At 45.2% G+C, this 27,211-nt stretch overlaps 1 protein-coding gene across 17 annotated transcripts in view; it reads right to left on the bottom strand.

Annotated features, from left to right (window-relative positions):
• Positions 1 to 1,515: 1,515 nt before the first annotated feature.
• LOC119181235 (progranulin) overlaps positions 1,516 to 27,211 on the bottom strand; it is a 102,712-nt gene continuing 77,016 nt past the window's right edge. For 14 of the 17 annotated variants that reach the window (XM_075875182.1, XM_075875175.1, XM_075875173.1 and 11 more), the window contains 3 exons: positions 19,124 to 19,378; positions 9,313 to 9,567; positions 1,516 to 1,947 (listed from right to left, as the gene is read on the bottom strand). In XM_075875182.1, the coding sequence (XP_075731297.1) occupies positions 1,739 to 1,947; positions 9,313 to 9,567; positions 19,124 to 19,378 (719 nt within the window). In that variant the 3' untranslated portion in view covers positions 1,516 to 1,738. The remainder of the gene's footprint in view (positions 1,948 to 9,312; positions 9,568 to 19,123; positions 19,379 to 27,211) is intronic. The other 3 variants (XM_075875177.1, XM_075875174.1, XM_075875181.1) reach the window with 3 other exon arrangements.

Genomic DNA, 27,211 nt, shown 5'->3' with positions numbered 1-27,211 from the left:
ACAGCATGTGATGATTATCAGCAACCATGGTATTTTCCGAAATCTAGAAAACATAGCAGGACCATTAATGTCCCACCAATTTTATTCTTTATCTGTTATTAAAAAATTGCTTTTTATTCACCCCTCCCCCCCCTCTTACTTCTCCCACCGCTTCAATTGCCCATGCCCTGCAGATATAAGTGCACGACGCAATGCTATCCAATACAATCTTCAATAAATTTGGAATGTGTCATATCTACAGCCGCTAAAACGAGACTACTACCCAAAAAGCTGAGTTATGTGGTTTTTGTAGATATGTAGGAAAAGGAAGGAGCGTTTATTTATAAATCAGGTTTCGTTTCCGAAATGCATACCACACTTCTTCCTTTGATAAGCTTGCAGTGTGGCTTTGCCTCTTCCTGCCTTTGCCGAGAAGGAAACGTGCTCGGTGGGACATATTGTTTTTGAGTTTTTACTGCCCAGTGTTCCGAAGGATTATTTGGGAAAATGTCATGAGGTGTGCTTGAACAAAGAAGCTCTGTTATTTTGTTGCGCTATGCTGATACACCAGCACGAATGAGAAGACAGGAGACATGTCTGCGCAATCTTGCGGATGTCTAAAAGAGTTGACTGTAGGGCTAGTACACTGTAGGTAGTGTATCGACACAGAAACCATAGTTGAAGTTCAGGTTTGCAACCACATATTTTGCACTGGAGCACCATCAACGAACCCGTTTTGTTTTTTACATTGAATCCATGCTCGCGAGAGCAGCCGTTAATACAGCGACCTGTTTGACCAATATACATGCAGTTACATGTCAGCGGAATGCGATACCCCTTCACCTTCTAGAAGGATGGTAATACCATGCCTCTGTTATATACGAATGTGTTAGATGCCAGCTTACGGCAGAGCTATGCTTAGTTATTGCGTATGCCATTGTAACTACAGCAATAATCTTGGTTAAAGCAGATGAAAATTAAACAAGCAGATTGAGCAAGTCAGCTCAAATTTAGGTGAGTGTGTTTGTGACGCATGCTAAAGGTGGCAAAATATGATTGGTTTGTGGGGAGGGGTGGAGTCAGGATTTCATGCGTCACTTCCGTGACACATCACATCCGTAAAACGGGAGATACCACAGGTAACACTGGTTCGAGCAAGGGAACTGACCATGAGGAACAAAGGGATTACGAACAAGGACGTCACTTTACTCAACTGAAATTTTATTTTTTCATGCACATGGCTAAACAAATAACCAACCAACGCTCAGTCACCAGCAGTGATTTTCAGTGATATGCGCCTGGTGAATTCATTTCCACAAACTGGTCGTTTAGATGACAAAGAGATAGACAAGTCCCTTTTTTCCGTGTAGGAGGATAGCATGACTGTCCTCCTATACTGGTTAACATACCTGCCTTTCCATTCCCTCCCGTTCCTCCCTTCCTCTGTTCCTTGTCGGAACCACAGAAGCTGCATGGTTCCAATGTAAGTACCGCGAGGATAAGACATGCTCATGTAAATTCATCACTCCACCAACGTAGAAAAAGAACTCGTTTTTATTTAAAGTGTCAGAACACACAACGGCGACTCTTAACTCAGACATGCTTCTTGCATAAGTAGTCATTAAAAAAAACAACGAAAGAAATAAACTGCGGGATCATCACGACCTCGTTCAGAGAGTTTGGCACCTATGTGGACCTCTACAAGTTATAATTAAGAATGATTAGATCACTTAGAACTTTGTCGTAGCTCGGGGTATCATTAATTAAGGTACGGCAGGTCTTCAGGGCGACGCCTGAGTGTGCACATGTGCCTAGCCTCGTCACACACGAAACCTCTGGGACAGCAGTAGCCGTCCGCGCAGCAGGTGGCCACGCTGAATGGACAGCAGGAGTAGGTGTTGTTAGGGGACTTGCAGCAGGTCGCGAAGTCCGGGCATGTGCTGCCGTCGGAGCAGGTTCTTTTCACTTCTGTAGGCAGAACAAGAGATTGAAGAACAGTGATCAACTCTATTCGATAAACAAATTTAAGTGCGATGCGTTTCTTAGAATACCAACGGCAATTTGATCTATCTATCTCTCTATCACAATGTAATATTGATGGTGCCATCCTTCATGATCGCCTGAGCATCAGACATATAATCTGAAATTCATATTCTCCATCAGAAGCTCTTGAAAGTGCAGTGTTAGTCATGCTCGGCGACAAACTAAAGCCAATAGGCGTTGAAAGTTTCTGTGGCGTTGATTTGCCTAACACACAATAAGTGCACAGTGTTACGATCGGCGCCAGGACCGACAGAGGAGCGGCATTATTTCTTCATCACAGAAGTTGCCGCCGAAAGGCTGCCGGAGTGATGTCCATGGTGTATTGTCTTTTCTAGCCGGAAAGCGAGGTGCCGTGCCGTCAGATGCTGTAGACAATTCCCCAAGACGACCACAATGGTACGTTTCCACGAATGCAACCACTTCCTTGGAAGGGACAGCCGCGTCAGCCCCGATGACCACTCGTCCCGCTGATTGAGCGCACAGTTTGGTGCACCCTTTCAACTTCATTGCGGCGGACCCTTTTGATGCACCCTGTCATCCAAGCGTAGGAACCCTCACCCAGCAGAATTCACACAACAACGAAGAACCCCCTTGGTGCGATTTGTGCAGTGAAGGGCCACGCCCCAGTAGTAGACGTTCACCTGGGCAGCTGTGGGCATCACCATCGGATGTGATGCCTTTGTCCTGCCATTGAGCAGCGCAATCTAAGCCCTTTTCCTGATCTAAGGATCTGGAAATAACGTACATTTTTATAATGAGCAACCGAGCGCATTTGAGAGAGGGCTCACCATGTACAGAATGTAAATAAACCGCTCCAATGTAAAGATCACCTTTCTCCAGCCTCTACATCTTCATCCCGAGTCAACTGTGGCTGAAAAGGCCAATTGCAACAGCATCAACCCCCCCCCCCCCCCCCGTCTAGACGGCAGTGGCCATGCAAGGTGTCGATCGTAGGTTGTAGGAATGTTATTTGAAATCTTTACACCTGCCCACAATACAATCGACTATTGCCTATCATCAACGCATTTGACTGAGCAAAAATGAAAAAGAGAAGATGGTGTATGTCTTCAATTCGTCTTGGGCAAGTGAAAAACGGTCCGTGTCGTTTTTTCGTTAATTGTCACTTCTTTTTGAAATCATGATGTTGAAGGAATGACATCGGTAAACTAAAAAATTAATTTATGAGGACCCGTGGCATTTTTACTAGTTTAGTATCTGTGGTTCTTACGTCCCTAAACAACGATATGATTATCACAAACGCCGTAGTGAAGCGCTCCGGAAATTTCGACCTTCAGGTATTCTTTAATGTGCGCTGACATCACGCACTGTACCAGCTTCTAGCACTTGTTAATTCTCCATTGAAATGTGACTGTCTCGGCAGAGATCGAACCCGCGATCATGCTCTTACACAAGTGATGCCGGTTTATAACGGGCGTGCCAAGAGAATCGGCAAAAAAATCGAATGCTGAAATTCCATTGGTATTCACGCTGAGGCTGTTTCTGATATCCGCTATAAAATATTAGATGAACCTGGTGCGAGCTTATGGCAATTATCGGATGTTTCATCGATAATTTCCGTTAAGGGTGTCACTTACACGCGCGCATGCTCCTTCGCGATGAATCCTCCCCGTCGATATTTCGCGGCGTCAACCGCAATGCTCGGTGCACGCTCGCCAAAAGGAATGCAGCTCTGCGTCGGCACAAAGCAGTAAAAGCCGGGCTTGCAGCAAAATGTTCCATCACTGCAGCATGTCCCGTTCACGTAAGCACAGCAGAACCAGTTCAGTTTGTCGTACCACAGGCAGCACTTGGCGCTGTTCGGGCAAGTGGTCCTCCCTCCTGGACACACTATCGAAGATGGAGACCGGGACGGCTGGCCGGCTGCTTCTTAATTCATGCATGCATGGAAATGTTGCGCAAATATTGCAGTGGATACACCAATCGGAGTCGCAGGAATCAATTCAGAAGTCGACTTGACGTGATCCGAGCTGACCCTTTCACGTGTCTGGCTCAAAGTTTGTACTAACATGGGTTACCGTAATTACTCGAATCTAACGCGCACCTTTTTTCCGGTTAAGCGGGTTCATAAATCGCATGCGCGTTAGAATCGAGTACGAACCAAAAAATTGCAGTCAATCTATTGCCATCGGCAAATCCAAAATGGCCGCCCCCTATGTGCGTCGACACGGCGCGTCGGCCATTCCTGCCTATGTGTTTCTCATGTGCGGCACTTCGTACGTGTACTGAGGGGTTCGTCATCTAGTAGTGCATTAGCATCGACGGCTTGGAAGGGCCGACTCCAAAAACTCGAGTGCACCACGATGCCGCTTTAAAAAAAAAGTCATCGCGTGTGCAGAAACGGACGGAAATCGGGCCGCATCGCGGTTGTTCGGAGTTCCCGAAACGTGCGTGCGGGACCGGCGGAAACAAAAGCAGAAGATTGTCGACAGCAAAGCTTCACGCAAAGGCTTCAGTGGACCACAGCAGGGTTGGTTTCCGCAAATTAAAGAGCTGCTCGGCGAGTATGTGCTTGAGCAGCGAGCGGCACAGCGGCCCGTGACGACAGAACTGCTCCAAGTGCGGGCTGTGCAATTAGTCTTAGAAAAAAGTCTAATGCGGAGCCAGTTCAAAGCGAGCAGGTGCTGGCTAACTAACTTTATGAAAAGGAAAGGCTTTTACCTCCGAAGGGGAACATGCATATGCGAAAAGTTTTGCTGAGGAGTACGATGAAAAGCTTTACAGCTTTCAGAGGTTCGTCCTAAACTTGCGGCGCAAGAACGGCTACCTGCTTGGGCAAACCGGGAATGCTGATCAGACGCCTCTTTACTTCGAGATGCCTGGCACCACAACCGTCGAGAAGAAGGGGGCGAAGCAAGTTCGCGTGCTGACATCGGTCCAGGGTAAAACTACAGTGACGGCAATGCTCTGTTACACGTCGGATGGGCACAAGCTTCGCCCGTACCTCATATTTAAATGGAAGAAGCTCCCGAAAGCAGTCGTTTTTTCGAGTGGTGTGATCGTGCAGGCCAGCGAGAAAAAATGGGTGCGCGTTGCAATCAATGTCTTTTTTTTTTTTTTCGCGGTGGAAATCGGGTGCGCGTTACAATCGAGGGCGCGGTAGAAACGAGTAAATACGGTAGGTGCCTTAGACAGGTTGTACAATGTATGCAAACTAGGTGAACCTGTCATGAATACATATAATGTATCTTGAAGCGATGAAGAATCGTTTTACATGGGGTGTCATTATATCAAACCCTTCGACAAATGTGTTGTCTTCTTGAAGATAGCAGTTGCCTATCTTAGGGCATGTATGTGCATGCTTTGTATCCTCTCTTCCAACCAAAACATAAGAGAAGGAGAGAGCGAAAGTGAAAAAAGAAAGAGGGGGGAAGCGGAGTGCTAACGTGCCGAAATGGGTGAACGAAAGAAAATTAAAAATATTGAAACAAAGATGCGCGAAGATGTCACTCCCAACAATATATTTGTGAAAAATTATAAACCTTCTCTCTGAAAGTAACCCTGATGGGTTGGGAAGAAGCAGCGGTACGCACAGCGTTGATCGGTTGAAACAGGTGTCGACGTGGCTGCTGGAAGAACAGTTTGAAGCAAAACTCGGTGTAGCGTTTTCTTGAGTAAACGCTTGTGTTAAAGGCAAAGACACAGGAGGTAAGTTATAAGTTAGGCTTCGTGAAAGTTTCATTACAGAGAAACGAGTCGAAATAGTAGACAAATTTAGTCACACGTTCACAGCAGCCATTCGGACGCAGCCTGCAAGTCATTCGCAATGGCAGGCAGCGTTCGTACGGCTCCTGCAGGCGTGCAACTAAATCTGTCTAGTGTTATCACTCGACGTGCGCTCAAGCGTTGCGGGTGGTGAGACAGTTAAGCGAAAGGCAAGTGTGTTGCGAGCAAGCGGAGCATACGGAAGCTGCTGCAGGTGAGGGAGAGAGTGACGTTAATGCACAGCTACGAATTGATCTACTTGGCACCGCTCCAACACCTGCGGCGAGGGGGTTCATACAGATGCACGAGACAGCGTTACATGGGCTAGTCAGAGAGCTGCTTCGCAGCTAAAAAGATGGGCAAAGAAATTAGATGAGAATAAAATGCTATAAGACAGGAAAGGCTCTGTCCTGTCCTCAAGCTTTCCTCCTCCTCTGCTGTTTTGGTTGGGGAAAGTGTATGAGGCATAAGCACTCGCACGATAAAGTAAGCAATTGTAGTCTTGAAGACCACCTGTTGAAACGTTTGCTCTATAGCTACATCCCGTGCTCACAGATTTTTCGTCCTTTCAAGCTTCCGTCTTATTCTAGACTTACTCTGCGTCGTGAAGTCATGTCATTTTTGGCGTGTCAGTTTTAAAACTCCTTCGTCGTTGATGTCACACCATGTTTCTGTCAGCAGCAATTGTTGGCGGCGACACGAGGTGACGTGACGTAAGCACTAAACCTCTGAAAATTAACACACCAACAATGGAAAGTCGCGCCTTCGTCAAAGATAAAAACATCTATGAAAACGTCAGCCAGTTTGTCTGATGCACCTGTTCCTGTTCACAGTTTTACCTGTCAGCTCCCAGCTTTACGTTGGTTCATAGTTAAACTTTAGAGTAAGAAAGAACAGTGTTTGTACATCGCAAATACAATCAAATAATAAATTCAACTTATGCGTGCTTCCATCATGAACTATTTAGAGCCCGTGTGAGTAACAGTTTAGCAGGGATCAATTCGTATCTTAACATATAGGTTCTTAAAATTCCGAAGCAGTAGAAAGTGTATGAGCTGTGGCCTACTTTGATGAATGTTCTTAATGTCCTCTAATAATTATAGCTGGCCTTAGGTGGCAGATCCTTTCAAGAGTATCACTCAGGACTCTCAGCTTGAATGTACGTCCCGGTGCTCCAGCCAAATACCGAACCATGGGAAGATTTGCGATATTTAAAAGTATACCGAACAAAACTTTTGCTGCCAAGATTTCCAGCCAAACTGAAAAATTGGGCCCTGAAATCGATAAAGACAACCTTCAATCCAAGCAAAATTTAAGGAAAAATAATGAAGTTAATGCGTTTTTCGTAAACTGCTGCGTCCATCAGCTATACTGTGAACTAGAGAAGGTGACGTTTCAAGATGTCACACACCCAAAACGGGCAAGTCAACAATGCCAGCCGTCGTCCGCATCTGTCGACTCACTCAACTCCCAATTTGGTTTCCGGAACCGATATAAACAGCAACAGCAACGAACAATGCTGCCAGTTGGGACAAAACACCAGCGCATTTGTGGAAGGGACAAAGTGGGAAGGAAGGAGAGGTGGAAGAAAGAAAGAGGACAAGAACACGTGCATACTCCTCGGTGAGTCACGCCACGACTAGCGCTTACCCCCAGCTGCGGCGCAATTCGAACAATGGCATCTTCAGAGTCAAATATTGAACTTACGTCAGTTTTTCCAATTCTTGTTCAGTATCCCTTTCAGGATAAGTTAGTGATCAGCGAGGTGAAAGTCTATGTGATTTTCTCTATGGCACATCATTAGCTTCACTAGCTTCAGCTTCCGATTGATTCACTTTTATTGCATTGGTAACATCAATTTTAAAAAAGCCATATGCCCTTTTTGTGACGTCAGCCACTAGTTTCTGCAGGCATCACTGCCAACTGCCTCGTGTTGCCCCGATAATTCGAATTTTGCGATATTCCCCTCGATTGTATGGCGTGGCCATACATCTCCCGAGAAGCTGCACAAGCACCACTGTGAACACGAAATAAAAACTCACAGAGTCCCCTCCTAAGATGACTCGAAGGTGAAATCAATCTTGTTTTTTTTTATCAGTTAATTGAATTGACTCCCCCTCCCCCTGAAAGCTTTCTGCGCCTACCTCTGTTTTTCGCTGCCTATCGAAGGAATTACAAGCCTTCTGTACCTTATACGCTTTCCGGATATGGCAAGGTATAGCCAAGCAACAATGTCATTGGATGATGTCATTATGTGACTTCCAAGTCATGATGACATCATGCACAGAGATCATGTGATTATTGCATCACTTGTGTTGACATCAGCATAGTTCATGCTGGCAGTTTAATTGAAGCTTTCGCCTTAATAGTAACTAAAGACATCGCATCTTCGACTTTCTGATCAAGTGCAGAACGCAACTTACTTTGCTTTTGCCGCAGTACACTAGTGACACGTGATATTGCACATTATGATTTACATAAAGCTACTAAATGTTATGGGACATATCACTCTAAAAAAGGTCGAGTATTTGGGAAATTTTTCTGCTACACAACAATAATTGTCGTCTACTTCGAGTACTTTCCTCACGCTATCACTACGATTCAGCCGTTCGTGGTCCCGAACGTCGCACGAGTTATCAGTGTGACATAGCATTCCCGACAATAAATTGGCAAGCAAGGTTCTCAAAAAAAGAAATGCGAGCAAGTCTGATGACGATTATTGTTGTGTAGCAGAACTACTCCCCGAATACTCCATTTTTTTTTCGAGTGGCACAGCAGCTGCACGTGCCATATATCTACAAGTGTTGTTATAGTCGCCGACGTCTACAATCTTTTCTGATAATCGTATATAACGTTGCTGCAACCAATAGAAAAAGTAAATTAATATGTATAGCAGTCTTCTTCTATCACGTCTTCCCCCCTCCTCTGCCCCACTGTGTGAACAGGCTGGCAGGTATGCGCAAAGAAAAAAAAAAGCTATACTCTTGAAGATATAAGGCAAATTTCCTCGCGCAACTGGTACCGCATGGTCACACGATCATTAGCTCCTAGCGACCGAAAAGCGACTCTTCTCAACCAACGTTTCACACCATCATGAGACTGATGCCAGTATAGCAGAACCGTCACGTCTGCTGATATTGCCGTTGTCCCGTAAGAGAAGGCTGATATCCAGTTCCTATGCATTACACTGATTCAGAGATCTGAGACTGCAGTCGCACGAATGAAAATTTGAACAACGAACGACTGAGCCAAGGCAGTGACTTTGGAAACAAAGCACCTATTTTCACTTTTTGATGACTTATTTACCAAATAAGTCATCAAAGAAACCAGAGCCAAAATAAGTACGAACCTTGTCTAGCTGGCAACCATTCTGGCAAAGGAGAGTTTGGATTTACCTACAGGTGTGCCATATCAGTACCCTAGTTAAGACAAATTTAGGCCAATTAAGGTCAATTAGGCCAATTCTAACAACATGTGGCAAAATTTAATATGTCTCAAACCGTTGCAAGGCAACCATCCCATTAGTACAGCTGCTACACGTTCTAATGTATTATAACTACACGTTACCGTCCACAAGGATCCTGTTTGCGGGTCTGCTGATGTGTTTCTGAATGATTCGGCTCATCGAGGAGGCGTTTAGATTCCCGTTGATACACCTTTCGGCCTTCGCGTTGCACTTGTACCCCTCTGGACAACAGTGGACCTTGTCGTCGCAGCAGACCGCATGGTGGTAGGGGCAGCAACCGTACGAGCCACTACGCAGCTGGCAGCATGTCTGCTCGTCGTCACACTTGTTGCCATCCGGGCATTTCTCATTGGGTACTGTCGGTGAAAAAGATGACCCGCCACATGAAGAGTGCGTTACCCCAATGAATATTTGCATACTGTGCATAGATATTCGTGACTGTTTATACTTGATAAGTACTCACGATAAGATAATTAGTGAGGTTTTATGTCCCTTTTTCGTATGTACTTAAAATGTTTCCATGTCAAACATAACGTTTACCCGAGTCATCAACATGTATGGGTAATGCTAATCTTGCCCCCTTTATAAGATGTTTACTTTTCAGATGTTAGGCATTTAACAGATAGATGTTTGTGATCATTGCTTTATTGTTATTTCCTTCTTAGTCTATTTCTTGGGTGTGTACGCTTAAAACATGTGAAGTGTAAGAGTGCCAACGTTTTCATTTGATCTATTAGTTTTTCTGCGCGACATTTCTTTTGTATTTTTCTGTGTTTAATTTTATGTATTACCCGCCCTGTCACAGACTTGATGAGAGGCTGGTAGTACTTTTGAAATTAATGAATAAATAAAAATAAATAAATATATATAATTACAAAAATGCCATAGTAATGAGTTCTGGCAAGTTTGACTGACCATTGTTCTTTACCGTACACTTGAATCCACTTACACAGGCCTAGAGCATGTCACCTCTGAAAACATGCGGTTGCCGAGACTGGAACTCCATATCTCGACCTTCTAGTGAAGGAAATTCACGAAACGACAAACAGTAAAGAGAATGACACAGATGGGGTGATGCATGAGTTGACCTTTCGTTACCTACTTTCAGGCAGCGCAGAGTCGTGAAATAATATCGACCAAACATGGACGTCACAGGCTAGAGCACACTATCGCTCGAGCCAACCTCTGTGCATTTCTGTAAATATGGTCGACTCTCGTTAACTCAAACTCAAAAGTACTTCTGAACTTTGTTTTAATTATCAAAAAGTTTGATATATTATAGGTTCGCAATAGATGACTCTGGGTGAGGTAACACCACACATTGTGATTAGGCATTGATTTTATGACATTTTAAAATTTTTATGTATTTTTGAACCTTAGTTGCACACAATGAACAAAAAGCAGAGGTGTAAGGTCCACAAGTTTATTGGCCATTTACTGCTGATCAGATTTCATTGCCATAGCACTTTTATGGACACTCTCGACTCGATTTCGTTCCCTGCGTTGGCGTCGACGTAACGCACTGTATATGTATAAGTATCTATATATATAAAAATGAAGAAAGAAAAAGATCCCAGAAAACAGACTACGGCGGGCGGAATCGAACGTGGGACCTTCGCGTTGTTAATGTGAGGCATTTATCACTGTGTCACCGAGAGGTACCTGCTTCAACGTTCAAACGGCAAAACTCTTCATATCTACCACTTACTGCTGTTGACGGGCCTCTCGGGGAGAGGGGAAACTATCATGTTTTCAGCATTATCGGCAAAATGCCGCAGTGAGCACGTGGCGGCTAAAGCCCCTAAAACTTCGTGAAGTAGTGACACTTTCCTCCTCCACTCTCGTTCCTCCTCGGTCTCCTCTCATTTGCACTCTCTTTTCAAACATGGCACCACCTACGTTGCTCTTGCATAGCAGACGACTTTTTGAAAAGTGATTGGTGCCTGCCAAGCAGCGTGCTGTAAGCATTCGCACTAGCCGTCTAGCTCTTAGTATTAAGGCGATAGCGTTAAAGTGCTCGTGTCGCAGAAGACTTGCCGCCGGCGTCGACCCTATGATTGTGAGCGAAAAATCGTCTGTGAGTCTGCGACCGAAAAATCAAGTTACCGAGATAGCCGTAGAAGGCCGCTACATGTTCACACATGTGCGGGCTATCACTGAAAAAACGGTGCATTCGAAGAAAAAAAAAAAAAAAACGTGCTCAAGGTCCCAAGGCGTGGTAATTTCTTTGCCCCGCCACCCCTCCTTGCTTAGCTTCCAGTGCTTTCGTCGGGACCAGAGAAGAGATAATGCGATTACAGCATGCGACAAATCTTTGTAACTCCACTTGCATTGGACGAAATCTCAAAATTATTGCGGCGTTGAATTCGTCAGGCAATAAGCTCTTCTAGTGAATTCATTTCATGGTTACTACAAAAAGTGTTTCAGGGCCACTTTAACACAATTACTTCGACAGGTGTCACGACGAAAACAAGCTGATTCAGCACTAATAGCGCGCGCTGGCCCGATCTACTGTGTGTGTGTTTGTGTGCATGTGTGTGCATGTAACAAAACATATGAAAAGGTATGCACTTAGCGGTTGAAGGGTGCACTAGGGGCTAGATTTCACTATCGTGTTCAACTCTTAAAGGCCAAGCTTAAGGGTTGATGATGAGTGGTACTTAATGGCACAAGGGCCAATCGATGGCCGAAGAGTGCCATTTCAATAGACTAGAGATATGTACAATGATATGATGCGTGACTGTAATGGGCCTTAAGATTCCTAGCGCTAAAGTGGGTAAAAACATAGAAGTAATAAAACCACGACAGTGGTGTGAGATATGTGCAGTGAAAGTGGACGGCAAAAAGTCATGATAATAAAACCAAGACGGAGATGTAGTCACCGCAGCGATGACCACGGTACAGAGGTCATGCTACGGATCACATCGAAATATGGGGTGAAAGCTATGAACATTTTTTAAGGACGTGAAAAGTGATTGCAGTTCAAAAAGCGGATTTCCACCGATGAGCATCCCAGGGTGTAGTGGGAGCTGCTGTTGCTAGGGCAGTAAAAAGTGCTTTTTTCTTAAAGCATTCAACTCATTGCACTGGACGAGAATGTAGAGAACCCTAAGTAGTTTTCAACATCTCTCACACAATGGTAGATTACCGGTGGAAAAAAGATATGAATGTGTAGAGTGCATATGTCCTGCTCTGAGCCTCGCAAGTTTTACTTCTGTGTGTCATGATTTTGATAGTGGCGGCCAATTACCTAGTTGCGGCTTGATTGCATGGAGTTTATTGTCTGTGTCTATATGCCACCTGCTCTGCCAATACCCCCCGAGCTTTCATTTTAGAAAAGGTTTAAAGTCAAGTGCAGGGATTGGTATTGATGCATTGGAAGTAGTGTCATTGGCAGAAGCAGCCAGCTTGTCAGCCAAAACGTTCCCTTGTATTTCACAATGCCCTGGCACCCACTAGACGACATGCTGTTTTGATGTGTACAGTGGGCACAGAAGTGAGTAAAGTGACACCAGCACGAGGTTCTTGTGTTCTTTTAGAAGTTTTCAGGGCTTTAACCACACTTAGGGAATCTGTGTGTATTACCGCCTTTTGTAATTTTACCTGTTTGATGTGTTTTACGCCCGCCAGTATTGCATAAGCTTCTCCTGTGAAAATGCTTGCATCAGGATGAAGAACGCCGGCCTCGGAAAAAGATTGGCCTACCGCTGCATATGGCACAGAAGTGTTCGACTTTAAGGCATTGGTAAAGAACTCGGGGCATGTGTATTGATGGTGTAGTTCTAGGAAGTGTGTATGTATGTGTGCAAGTGGTGCGTGCTTTGTGACTTCAACAAAAGAGACATCACAGTAGATAGCTGCCACTGCCACGGTGGCAGATATGCTGCAGGAGCCATCAAACTGTGTTCGAAAAGAGGCACGCCTGTTTCTTCGGCCAGGCCTCATACACGAAGCGAGTAGGGCTGCCTTAACAAAGGACGGTTCTTGAACAAGCCAGAACAAGACAAATCATTATTTGTGGAATGAGAGGGGTGTTTCTTGTCTGCCTTCACCTTCAGAAAGTACAAAAAAGCCAGGTAACATCTTTGTAGGTGGAGCGACCATTAGTTCGAATCCACAAACAGGCTCTCTACAGGGCTAGTTTGAAAAGCACCCGTAGAGAGGCAAATGCCCAGATGGTGGACAAGGTTGAGAATCTTCAAGTCTGATGGTGTCACCGACTGATAGATCATAGTACTGTAATCTCGGCGTGTGCGTACGAGGCTTTTATATAAATTCATCAGACATTTCTTGTCACTGCCCCACGTGGTGCGTGACAACACTTTCAAAATATTCATTGTTTTTAAGCACCTATATTTTAAATACTTGATGTGCGGGATGAAGGTTACTTTTGTGTCTAATATTAGTCCAAGAAACTTGTGCTCGGTCTTCACTGACAGAGGTTAATCATGCAGGTCAATGTTGGGGTCAGGATGGAAGCTCCTCTTTCGGCAGAACAAGACGCAAGTGCTCTTTTGCGCGTTGAGTATAAAACCATTTTCATCTGCCCATTGCGATACCTTGTTTAACCCTAGTTGAACTTGACGTTGGCACATTAAGATGCTGCAAGATTTGAAACAAATCTGCACATCATCATCATAAATGCAGTAAAAAATATTGCGTGGGAGAGACAGGTGCAAGGAATTCATTCTAACTAATAAATGTGTGCAGCTCAATAGACCCCCTTGTGGCACTCTTGTTTCTTGGACAAATATATGAGATAAGAGAGTGCCAACTCGCACATGGAATGTGTGGTTGGACAGGTAGCTTCCGATAATTGTCAGCATTCTACTCCGCACACCTAAATGTGACAGGTCTCGCAATATGCCAAAGCGCCATATAGTGTCATATGCCTTTTCTATATCGAGGAGCACAGAAAGAAAAAATTGCTTATGAATAAAAGCGTCGCGAATTTGTGCCTCAATACGGACAAGGTGGTCAGTGGTGGAGCGAGCCTCTCGAAACCCACACTGGTATGGTTCAAGTAGGCCATTAATTTCAAGGAAGTGCCTCAGGCACCTGTTAATCATTTTCTCAAAGACCTTGCAAAGACAAATGGTTAATGCTATTGGCCTGTAGCTGGGCAGGGTCCTTGCTTTGTTTTAGAATTGGAATAACGATAGCTTCCTTCCAGGCTGAGCATAGCTCGCCGGGATACCATATCACATCATACAGGGAGAGGAGAGCTTTCTGGGTTTCAGTGGGCAAGTATTTTAACATTTCATATGCCACATGGTCCCGGACTGGGGTAGATTTATTGCAGCAGGTAAATGAGGCTCGTAGTTCAGCCAAACAGAACGGTTCATTGTATGCTTCATGTGTTGTGGGTTTGCGCTCTAATCTCTGTTTTTCTATTTTGATTTCGTATCGTCGGAACGCTTCACCATAGTGTGATGAGCTGAAGACCTGTTCGAAGTGCCCTCCGAGAGTGTTAGCCTGGTCTTTCTAACTCTCCCTTTGTGTGTTCAATAGAGGAAGTGAATGTGCTTTTTGTCCTGCCACCTTACCAACCATGTTCCAGACTCTCGCCACATCTGTGTATGAATTAATGCCTGGTAAGAATTTGTGCCAACTTTCCCTTGAGAGGCGCTGCGATCGCCGGAGTGAGCGGATGCACATCACGTGAGCTTCGCGGTTTTCGCATGTTTTCGTGGCGAAAATCACCAAGCATCATCAGATATTCTACATCAGCAGAACGAGCACACTTCCAGGAACCAGTGTACATGAAGCTCCAGGTGAGCATTTCGATTGTCACGAAGATACGGCCGTTTTTGTGCCCGGAACGCGTAGCAGGAAGCCCGGCCCCGCGCCCGTAGGCGCGCCGCCAACGTTCCCGCTGATGCTGCGTCGGCAGCCCACCCTCGCGTCTGGTGAACAGCGACCCACCTTTCCTGGAACTTTCCGGCCGCAGCTGGCGTTCTGTGGAGCCAAGTTTCTAAACGCTTGCTGAACATTATCACAATTCTCACAGTAATGGAAGTCACCATAGAGTGACACAGCATCATAGAAGAAGAACTGGATAAGAGCAAGGGATGGAAAGAGGTCAACTCGGCAAGACTCCCAACATCACAAGAGCAACTTGTCGACGACGCGGCCTGTCGAGCGCGACAATGCACCCAAAAAAGGAATACTAGCCCGAATATGCAAAGCAAGCAAGATGCCACATTTGCAAGAGGGGATTATAACATTGTGATCAGACCAACTGGAGGAATCAAAATATCTGAGCACGGCGTGATTAACCAAACAGCGGCGGTACAAGATGCGGCGGATCCCTCTAGAGGAACGGGAGGAGGATATCATCTGCCCTAACAACTATCAAAATGTCCTGATCGCCAGTACACCGCATCAGGAGCATGCCAACGAATATCAGACTATAAAAGGTATCAAAGTTCAAGACTAGTTTTACCAGACAAATGCTTACAAGACAACGCTGGAGATGACGGCCAAAGGAGTCATCAAAGGAATCCCACTCCAAGAGAGTCCAAGAGACATCACAGCAGCTATAGTTACTACCGAAAATCCATAGGCGATAGCAGCGAAGAGACTCAGTAACACTACCACAGTGATTGTGCTCTTTGACGGACACAAAGTGCATGCCCATGTTTGTCCGATACAAGGCAGCTCTGCTCCGATGCTCACTGAACCGCAAACAAGTGGATTTCTGTCGCAAATGCAACAGACTTGGACACTGGGGAGACGTGTGTCCCAATCCTGACTACAAGCTTTGTGCTGGTCGTGGAACACCGAATCCAGATGAAGGTCATCGATGCGAACCCAAGTGCCAGCTATGCGGTGTGGACGATGCCACCGCAGACAGGACATGCAAGGCCAAATTTAAAAAACCCTTCATTTTGAAGCAAAGACAATGGCAAAAGCTACAACACGAGCGACAACAAGATTATGAAGGCTTCACATCAAGAGAAGAGAAAGCTGATTTTCGCGAAAAATCCGGTCTCCCAGGCGCAAAGGAACGACGCTCCAGGTCCAGAATAAGGTCGAGCACGAGATCAAGATCTCCATCGACCCACCGATCTTCATCCCATTTTGACTCCGGAAAACCGGAGACACGACGCCAATCCCGATCCAGGTCTAGGTCCACTACAGGAGACCCGAAATTTAAGGTGAGCTGGGCAGACGTGGTCGAGGGCGCGCGTCCGCTGGTTGACGGGAAGACTGCCATTACCAATGAGTTAAGGGAACTAGACCACGAGAACACACAGCTGAGGATAATGCTAGCACGCATGAGTGATGAAATAAAAAGCCTCAAAAGAGAAAAAAATGCCCGGTAAGCCAGGTAACTCCCTCTCCACATGCGAGCACAAAAGAAATAACTGAAATCCCGGAGAACAAGATGGACGAAGGGGATGATTCCCCTCCTCTCAAATGCAAGACTCAGGCGAGAAATTTTAAAGAAGATGATGCGACGGTAGAAGGAACATTAGCTGATATACAGAAGACCTTTGAGGAGATACAAAAATCAAATGAAAAACGGGACGAAATGATGAACCATGTGGCTAAGGCAATAGCAACGATTATGAATAGATTAGACATTCTAGAAACAAAGCAGTTACCAGAAAAAGGACTCTTCTCAGGTGCTGTAGAAGCGCCACAATTCATATAAAATTCTCAACCACAGAATTACATCAGATCAGCCTCCCTCCAACCACCCACTTCCATTCCATGGTCACAACCGCAATGACGCGGCCAAAGAAAGCTTTCCAAATGTGGCAATGAAACTGTAGAAGTTACGAAAACAAAAAGTCAGTTTTGCAGGAGTACTTAACAGGCAAAGATAAACCGAACGCACAATTTTGCAGGAAACACACAGTACTGCAAAGCTAGCAGGATACAGATCTTTCGGATATGCCGATGGGGAGACCAGGGCATTAACCACGCTGGTAAAAAGAAGCATCATGTGCACGCAACACAACACAGGGATAGTGCACATAAACAATAGCTTATTGGAACTCTTCCCGCAAAATAAGACAGGGCGTAGCTTATTCATTCTGAACATTGTGTTTTGCACTGCCTTGTTCAGTATTCCTTTCAGGAAAATTTAGTGGTCAGCAGTGTGAAAGTCTATGTGATTTTCTCTATGGTGCATCATTAGCTTCACTAGCTTCAGCTTCCAATTGATTCAGCTTTATTGCATTGGTAACATCAATTTTGAAAAAGCCATAAGCCCTTTTTGTGACGTCAGCTACTCGTTTCCGCAGGCATCACTGCGAACTGCCTCGCTTTGCCCGAGAAATTCGAATTTCGCAAAATTCTCCTTGATTGCACAGCGTGGCCATACATCTCCCGAGAAGCTGCACAAGCACCACTGTGAACAGAAAATAAAAACTCACATAGTCCCCTCCTAACATGGCTCAAAGGTGAAATCAATCTTCTGTTGTTGTTTTTTTTTTTCTACCAGTCGGTTGAATTGACTCCCCATCCCCCTGAAAGCTTTCTGCACCTACCGCTGTTTCTCACTGCCTATCGAAGGAATTATAAGCCTTCTGTACCTTATACGATTTCCGGATATGGCAACGTATAGCCAAGCAATGATGTCATTGTGTGACCTCAAGTCATGATGACATCATGCAGAGAGATATTGTGCGATTTTTGCATCACTTGTGTTGACATCGGCATTGTTCATGCTGGCAGTTTAATTGAAGCTTTCGCCTTAATAGTAACTAAAGACATCGCATCTTCGACTTTCTGATCAAGTGCAGAACGCAACTTACTTTGCTTTTGCCGCAGTACACTAGTGACACGTGATATTGCACATTATGATTTACATAAAGCTACTAAATGTTATGGGACATATCACTCTAAAAAAGGTCGAGTATTTGGGAAATTTTTCTGCTACACAACAATAATTGTCGTCTACTTCGAGTACTTTCCTCACGCTATCACTACGATTCAGCCGTTCGTGGTCCCGAACGTCGCACGAGTTATCAGTGTGACATAGCATTCCCGACAATAAATTGGCAAGCAAGGTTCTCAAAAAAAGAAATGCGAGCAAGTCTGATGACGATTATTGTTGTGTAGCAGAACTACTCCCCGAATACTCCATTTTTTTTTCGAGTGGCACAGCAGCTGCACGTGCCATATATCTACAAGTGTTGTTATAGTCGCCGACGTCTACAATCTTTTCTGATAATCGTATATAACGTTGCTGCAACCAATAGAAAAAGTAAATTAATATGTATAGCAGTCTTCTTCTATCACATCTTCCCCCCTCCTCTGCCCCACTGTGTGAACAGGCTGGCAGGTATGCGCAAAGAAAAAAAAAAGCTATACTCTTGAAGATATAAGGCAAATTTCCTCGCGCAACTGGTACCGCATGGTCACACGATCATTAGCTCCTAGCGACCGAAAAGCGACTCTTCTCAACCAACGTTTCACACCATCATGAGACTGATGCCAGTATAGCAGAACCGTCACGTCTGCTGATATTGCCGTTGTCCCGTAAGAGAAGGCTGATATCCAGTTCCTATGCATTACACTGATTCAGAGATCTGAGACTGCAGTCGCACGAATGAAAATTTGAACAACGAACGACTGAGCCAAGGCAGTGACTTTGGAAACAAAGCACCTATTTTCACTTTTTGATGACTTATTTACCAAATAAGTCATCAAAGAAACCAGAGCCAAAATAAGTACGAACCTTGTCTAGCTGGCAACCATTCTGGCAAAGGAGAGTTTGGATTTACCTACAGGTGTGCCATATCAGTACCCTAGTTAAGACAAATTTAGGCCAATTAAGGTCAATTAGGCCAATTCTAACAACATGTGGCAAAATTTAATATGTCTCAAACCGTTGCAAGGCAACCATCCCATTAGTACAGCTGCTACACGTTCTAATGTATTATAACTACACGTTACCGTCCACAAGGATCCTGTTTGCGGGTCTGCTGATGCGTTTCTGAATGATTCGGCTCATCGGGGAGGCGGTTAGATTCCCGTTGATACACCTGTCGGCCTTCGCGTCGCACTTGTACCCCTCTGGACAACAGTGGACCTTGTCGTCGCAGCAGACCGCATGGTGGTAGGGGCAGCAACCGTACGAGCCACTACGCAGCTGGCAGCATGTCTGCTCGTCGTCACACTTGTTGCCATCCGGGCATTTCTCGTTGGGTACTGTCGGTGAAAAAGATGACCCGCCACATGAAGAGTGCGTTACCCCAATGAATCTTTGCATACTGTGCATAGATCTTCGTGACTGTTTATACTTGATAACTACTCACGATAAGATAATTAGTGAGGTTTTATGTCCCTTTTTCGTATGTACTTAAAATGTTTCCACGTCAAACATTACCTTTACCCGAGTCATCAACATGTATGGGTAATGCTAATCTTGCCCCCTTTATATGATGTTTATGTTTCAGATGTTAGGCATTCAACAAATAGATGTTTGTCATCATTGCTTTATTGTTATTTCCTTCTCAGTCTCTTTCTTGGGCGTGTATGCTTAAAACTTCTGAAGTGTATGAGTGCCAATGTTTTCATTTGATCTACCGTATAAACGCGTGTAAGGGCCGCACCCGTGTACGGGCCGCACCCCGTTTTTATGACGCACATATTCGAAAAAAAAAAAAATTCGCGTAAGGGCCGCACCCACACTTTCATTAACGCACACGTATTCAAAATGCGCGCGTGCATGCGAGCTTTTGAACGTCGTCAATAGATGGCGCGAAAAAACGCAACCATCATCATCACTATCAAAGTTTACCGTGGTTTACAGGTGCGTCACTAGTATATTTTGTTTAACTTTCTTCGTGCTAAGGTGTTCATAAAGTTTGCTAAATATTTCAACTATTTGATTAGTGTTCATACGCTCGTTACCTAAAGGTTAAACCGGGATTTTATCCTTCGTGCCTCGCACCACTATACAAACGCGCTCTCGATATCGGCATCAGCATCACCAACTTGTGCAGTTCAGCCGGCCATTTGTAGGAGTTGTGCACGCCGTATTGTCTCTCGTGCTTGTCTTCTGCCGAGCGTTCACGTTGTAGCACGATGGGCAAGCACCTGAATAGCTACACGGCTGGCTACAAGTTAAAGGTGGTCGAGTTTGCGCTCGAGCACGGGAAACGTGCCGCCGGCAGAAAATTCGACGTCGACGAAAAGTGTGTTCGAAAATGGTGTGCACAAAAGGAAGCTCTGGAAAACACGAACAGCAAAAAGCGCGCTTTCCGAGGAAAGCCATGCAAGTTTCCGGAACTAGAAGAAGAGTTGTTCCGCTACGTGACAGAAGTGCAGAACGATGTATATGCACTAACTACAGACATGCTGCGCGTGAAGGCACTAGCCTTGGCACGTGCGAAGAATATACCAGCCGGGACTTTCAAGGCTAGCGCTGGCTGGGTGCGACGATTCCTGAAAAGGAAGGATCTCTCCTTTCGGCGAAGGACTACGTTGTGCCAGCGGCTGCCAGAAGACTTCACCGATAAGGTGCTTAGTTTTCACAAGCATGTCATCGGCCTTCGCCATCAACATAATTATCTACTGTTGCAAATAGGGAACGCAGATCAAACTCCTGTGTGGTTTGACTGTCCGGAAAACTACACAGTCGAACTGAAAGGCAAAAAGAGCGTCGCCGTGCGGACCACTGGCGCTGAGCGCCAACGCTGCACAGTGATGCTTTGTGTGACCGCGGACGGGCGGAAGCTACACCCGTACGTCGTATTGAAAAGAAAAAGAATTCCGAACGAAGTGTTCCCCAAGGGAGTCATAGTTCGAGCCCAAGAAAAGGGGTGGATGAACGATGACTTGGTGCTCGACTGGGTGAAGTGTGTTTAGCAAAACCGACCAGGAGCGCTGTTAGCCAAATGGTCACATTTAGTATTAGACAGTTTCCGCGGTCACCTTACCGATAAGGTGAAGGAACAGCTGCGCCGTGTCGGCACAGACATGGCCGTGATTCCGGGCGGCCTCACTGGAATGCTGCAGCCTTTGGACGTCAGCGTTAATCGACCTTTTAAGGTGGAATTCAGAAGGCTCTACACGGAATGGATGGCAAGCGGCAGCCACGAGCAGACGCCGACCGGACGGCTGAAGAGGGCACCGCTTGCGGCTGTTCTCGGTTGGGTACTGTCGGCGTGGAACTCAGTCTCGACGGACGTTGTGACCCGAAGCTTTAAAGTCACCGGTATATCAAACAGCTTGGATGGCGCGGAAGATGACTGCTTGTGAGAGGACGGTGCTCCGCAACACACCATCTCGGACACCGAGTCTGAGGACTCGTTGAGCGACGACGATTAAGCACATATGCTGTATGCTGCAAGAAACGTTCTTCGTTCGCTAGCTGGTACGTTTTTTTCTTTTGCTTCAAAAAAAAAAAAAAATTGCACGTTGCGTGTATGGGCCGCACCCTGAAAATTGGCCCTCATTTCTTGAAAAAAAAGTGCGGCCCTTACACGCGTTTATACGGTATTAGTTTTTCAGTGTGACATTTCTTTTGTAGTTTTCTGTGCCTATATTTATGTATTACCTACCCAGCCTAAGACCTGATATGAGAGGCTGGTAATAATTTTGAAATAAATAAATAAAAATAAATAAATACATATTACGAGAGATGCCGTAGTAATGAGTTCTGGCAATTTAGACCGACTATTGTTCCTAACGTACACTTGAATCCACCTACACAAGCCTCGAGCATGTCAGCTCTGAAAACATGCAGTTGCCGAGGCCGGGAGTCCATACCTCGACCTTCTAGTAAAAAAAATTCATGAAAGGACAAGCAGTAAGAAAAACGACACACATGGGCTGATGAATGAGATGACCTTCCATTACTTTCAGGAAGTGCAGAGAGTCATGAAATTAAACCCACTAACTATGGACGTAACAGGCTAGAGCACACTATTACTAAGGCCAACCTCTCTGCATTTCTGTAAATACAGCCGACTCTCATTAATTCAAACTCATAAGAACCTCTGAATTTTTTTGAATTATCGAAAAGTTTGAGTTATTATAAGTTCTCAATAGATAACTCTGGGTGAGGTAACACCACAAATTATGATTAGGCATTGATTTTATGAAATTTCAAAATTTTTTATGTATTTTTAAACCTTAGTTGCACACAATGAACCGAACACTGAGGTGCAAGGTCCACAAGCTTATTGGCCATTTACTGCTGATCATTTACAAATTGGCCATTTACTGCTGATTTTATTGCAATAGCACGTATATGGACACTCCCAGCTGGATTTCTTTCTCGGCGTCGGCATCGGTGTCATTCACCGTATATGTATACGTATCTATATATATAAATATGAAGAAAGAAAGAAATCCCAGAAAACAGACTCCGGCACGCAGAATCGAACATGGGACCTCTGCCTTGTGAATGCGAGGCATTAAACACTGAGCCACTCAGAGGTACCAGCTTCAACATTCAAATGGCAAAGCTATTCATATCTACCCCTTACCGCTGTTGGCAGGCCTCTTGGGAAGAGGGGGGAACTATCGTGTTTTCAGCATTATCAGCAAGATGGCGCAATGAGCATGTGGCGGCTAAAGCCCCTATCACTTCATAAAGTAGCGACACTTTTCACTTCTGCTCTCGTTCTGTCTCTTCTCTTTCGCACTCTCTTTTCAAACATGGCGTAACCTACGTTGCTCTTGCGTAGCAGACGACCTTTCAAAAAGTGAACGGCGCGTTCCAGGCAGAGTGCTGTGCGCATTCACACTAGCCCTCTCGCTCTTAGTATTAAGGCGATAGCTTTAAAGAGCTCGTGTTGCGGAAAACCCGCCGCTGTCGTCGGCCCTTTTGATTTTGAGCTAAAAATCGTCTGTGAGTCTATGACGGAAAAATTAAGTTATCAAGATAGCCGGGAAAGGCCGCTACTTCTCCACGCATGCGCGCGCGATCACTGAAAAAGCCGCACATTCGAAGAAAAAAAAATGTGCTCAAGGTCACAAGGCATGGTAGTTTCTTTGCCCCGTCACCCCTCCTTGCTTAGCTTCCAGTGCTTTCGTCGGGACGAGAGAAGAGATAACGCAATTACAGCATGCGACAAATCTTTGTAACTCCACTTACACTGGACGAAATCTCAAAATTATTGCGGTGTTGAATTCGTCAGGCAATAAGCTCTTCTAGTGAATTCATTCTATGGTTATTCGAAAAAGTGTTTCAGGGCCTCTGGAACACATTTTGTTCGACAGGTGTCTCGACGAAAACGAGCCCATTCGGCAATAATAGCGCGCGCTGGTCCAATCTACTGTGTGTGTGTTAGTGTGCTTGCATGTGTATGTAACAATGCATAAGAATAAGTATGCACTTAGGGGTTGAAGGGTGCACTAGGGGCCGGATTTCACTATCGCGTTCAACTCTTGAAGACGAAGCTTAAGGGTTGATCATGAGTGGTATTTATTGGCGCAAGGACCAATTGATGGCCAAAGAGCGCCATTTCAATAGACCAGAGATATGTACAATGACATGATAGGTGGCTGTAAAGGGACCTTAAAATTCCTTAAAAGCTATAAACATTTTTTAAAAACGTGAAAAGCGATTGCAGTTTAAGAAGTATATCCCTACCAATGAGCATCACAGGGTGTAGTGGGAGCGGCTGTCGGTAGGGCAGGAAAAAGTACTTTTTTCTTAGAGGATCCAACCTATTGCACTGGACGAGAATGTGGAGAACCGCAAGTGGTACTCCACATCTCTCACAAAATGGTAGACTACCGGTGGACGGAAGATATGAATGTGTAGAGTGCGTATGTCCTGTTTTTAGCATTGTAAGTGTTACTTCTGTGTGTCATGATTTTGATCGTGGCGGCCAATTTCCTAGTTGCGGCTTAATAGCATGGTGTTTATTGTCTGTGTGTCTAACCCACGCGCTCTGCCAATACCCCCTGAGCTTTCGTTTTTGAAAAGGTTTCAAGACAAGTGCAGGGATTGGTATTGATGCATTGGAAGTAGTGTCATTGGCAGAAGCAGCCAGCTTGTCAGCCAAAACGTTCCCCTGTATCTCACAATGCCCTGGTAACCAGTACATGACGACATGCTATTTTGATGTGTACAGTGTGCACAGAAGTGAGTAATGTGAAACTAGCACGGGCTTCATGAGTTCTTTAGGAGTTTTCAGGGCTTTAACCACACTTAGGGAAACTGTGTATATTACTGCCTTTTGATTTTTATATGTTTGATGTGTTTCACGACTACCACTATTGCAGAGGCTTCTCCTGTGAAAATGCTTGCGTCAGGATGAAGCACGCCAGCCTCAAAAAAGGATTGGCCTACCGCTGCATATGACACAGAAGTGTTGGACCTTTAGGCATCGGTAAAGAACTCAAGGCGTGTGTATACAAGCTGTAGTTCTAGGAAGTATGTATGTATGTGTGCAAGTGGTGCGTGCTTTGTGACTTCAACAAAAGAGACATCACAGTAGATAGCTGCCACTGCCACGGTGGCAGATATGCTGCAGGAGCCATCAAACTGTGTTCGAGAAGAGGCACACCTGTTTCTTCAGCCAGACCCTATACACGAAGCGAGTAGGGCTGCCTTAACAAAGGACGGTTCTCGAACAAGCCAGAACAAGACAAATCATTATTTGTGGAATTGGAGCGGTGTTTCTTGTCTGCCTTCACTTTCAGAAAGTACAAAAAAGACAGGTAACATCTTTGTAGGTCGAGCGACCATTCATTCGAATCCACAAACAGGCTCTCCACAGGGCTAGTTCGTAAAGCACCCATAGAAAGGCGAATGCCTAGATGGTGGACAGGGTCGAGAATCTTCAAGGCTGATGGTGTCGCCAACTGACAGATCATAGCACCATAATCTAGGCGTGTGCATACGAGGCTTTTATATAAATTCATCAGACATTTCTTGTCACTGTCCCACCTAGTGCGTGACAACACTTTAAAAATATTGATTGTTTTTAAGCACCTGTCTTTTAAATACTTGATGTGGGGGATGAAGGTTACTTTTGTGTCTAATATTAGTCCAAAAAACTTGTGCTCAGTCTTCAATGACAGAGGTTAAACATGCAGGTCAATGTCAGGGTCAGGATGGAGGCCCCTCTTTCGGCAGAACAAAACGCAAGTGCTTTTTTGTGTTTTAAGTATAAAACCATTCTCATCTGCCCATTAAGATATCTTGTTTAACCATAGTTGAATCTGACGTTGGCACATTCAGATGTTGCACGATTTGAAACCGATTTGTACATCACCAACATATATGCAGTAAAAAATATTACGTGGGAGAGACAGGTTCAAGGAATTCATTTTAACTAAGAAAAGTGTGCAGCTCAATACCCCTCTTTGTGGCACTCCTGTTTCTTGGACATATATTCGAGATAAGATAGTGCCATCTCGCGCACAAAATGTACAGTTCCACAAGTAGCTTTCGATGATTGTCAGCATTCTACCCCGCACACCTGAATGTGACAGGTCTCGCAATATGCCAAAGTGCCATGTAGTGTCATATGTCTTTGCCATATTGAGGAACACAGAAAGAAAAAATTGCTTATGGACAAAAGCGTCGTGAATTTGTGCCGCAATACGGACAAGGTGGTCAGTGGTGGAGCAAGCCTCTCGAAACCCACACTGGTATGGGTCAAGTAAGCCACTAATTTCAAGGAAGTGCATCAGGCGCCTGTTAATCATTTTCTCAAAGACAGATGGTTATCGCTGTTGGCCTGTAGCTGTAAACTGAGGCCGGGTCCTTGCTTTGCTTTAGAATTGGGATAACGATAGCTTCCCTCCAGGCTGAGGGTAGCTCGCCAGAAGATTATATCGCATTATACAGGGAGAGGAGAGCTTTCTGAGTTTCAGTGGGAGGTGTTTTAACATTTCATATTCCACATGGTCAGGGCCTGGGGTAGATTTATCGCAGCAGGTGAGTAAGGCTTGTAGTTCAGCCAAACAGAAAGGTTCATTGTATGCTTCATGTGTTGTGTATTGGCGCTCTAACCTCTGTTTTTCTATTCTGGTTTTGTATCGTCGGAATGCTTTGCTATAGTGTGATGAGCTGGAGACCAGTTCGAAGTGCCCTCCAAGTTTGCCTGGTCTTCCGAACTCTCCCCTTATGTGTTCAATAGAAGAAGTGAGTGTGCTTTTTACCTTACCGTCCATGTTCTAGACTCTCGCCTCATCTGTGTATGAATTAATGCCTGATAAAATTTGTGCCGACTTTCCCTTGAAAGGCGCTGGGATCGCCGGAGTGAAGGGATGCACATCATGTCGGCTCCGCATTTCCCGCATGTTTTCGTGGCGAAAATCACCAAGCGTCATCAGATATTCTACATAAGCAAAACGAGCTCATCACCAGCAACCAATGGACACGAAGCTCCAGGTGAGAATTTCAATTATCACGAAGATACGGCCATTTTTGTGCCAGGAGCACGTAGGAGAAAAGCTCGGCCCCACGCCCGTAGGCGAGCCGCCAGCGTTCCCGTTGATGCTGCGTCGGCAGCCAGCCTTGCGCCTGGTAAACAGCGACGCACCTTTCCTGCAACTTTCCGGCCGCGGCTGGCGTTCCGTGGAGCCAAGTTTCTCAACGTTTGCTGATCATTATTAGAACTTTCACAGTAATGAAAGTCACCGTAGAAGGACACAGCATCACAGAGGAAGAATTGTATAAGAGCAAGGGATGAAAAGAGGTCAAGCCGGCAAGACTCCCAACATCACGAGAGCAAGTCATCGCCGACGCGGCCTGTCGAGCGCAACGATGGACTCAGAAAAGGAAGACAAGAATAAATACACAAAGCAAGCAGGATGCCACATTTGCAAAAGGGGATTATAACATTGTGATCAGACCAGCTGGAAGAATAAAAATATCTGAGCACGGAGTGGTTAATCTAACAGCAACAGTGCAAGATGCGGCGGGCATCCCTCTAGAGGAACAGGAGGAGGATACCATCTGACCTAACAACTATCAAAATATTCTGATCGCCAGTACACCGGATAAGAAGCATGCCAACAAATATCAGACTATAAACCGTATCAAAGTTCAAGACAAGTTTTACGAGACAA

The sequence above is a fragment of the Rhipicephalus microplus genome, chromosome 10 (genome assembly GCF_043290135.1).
Source record: "Rhipicephalus microplus isolate Deutch F79 chromosome 10, USDA_Rmic, whole genome shotgun sequence".
In the NCBI taxonomy this organism is placed as follows: Eukaryota; Metazoa; Arthropoda; class Arachnida; order Ixodida; family Ixodidae; genus Rhipicephalus; species Rhipicephalus microplus.
This window is presented reverse-complemented; position numbering and strand designations above follow the sequence as displayed.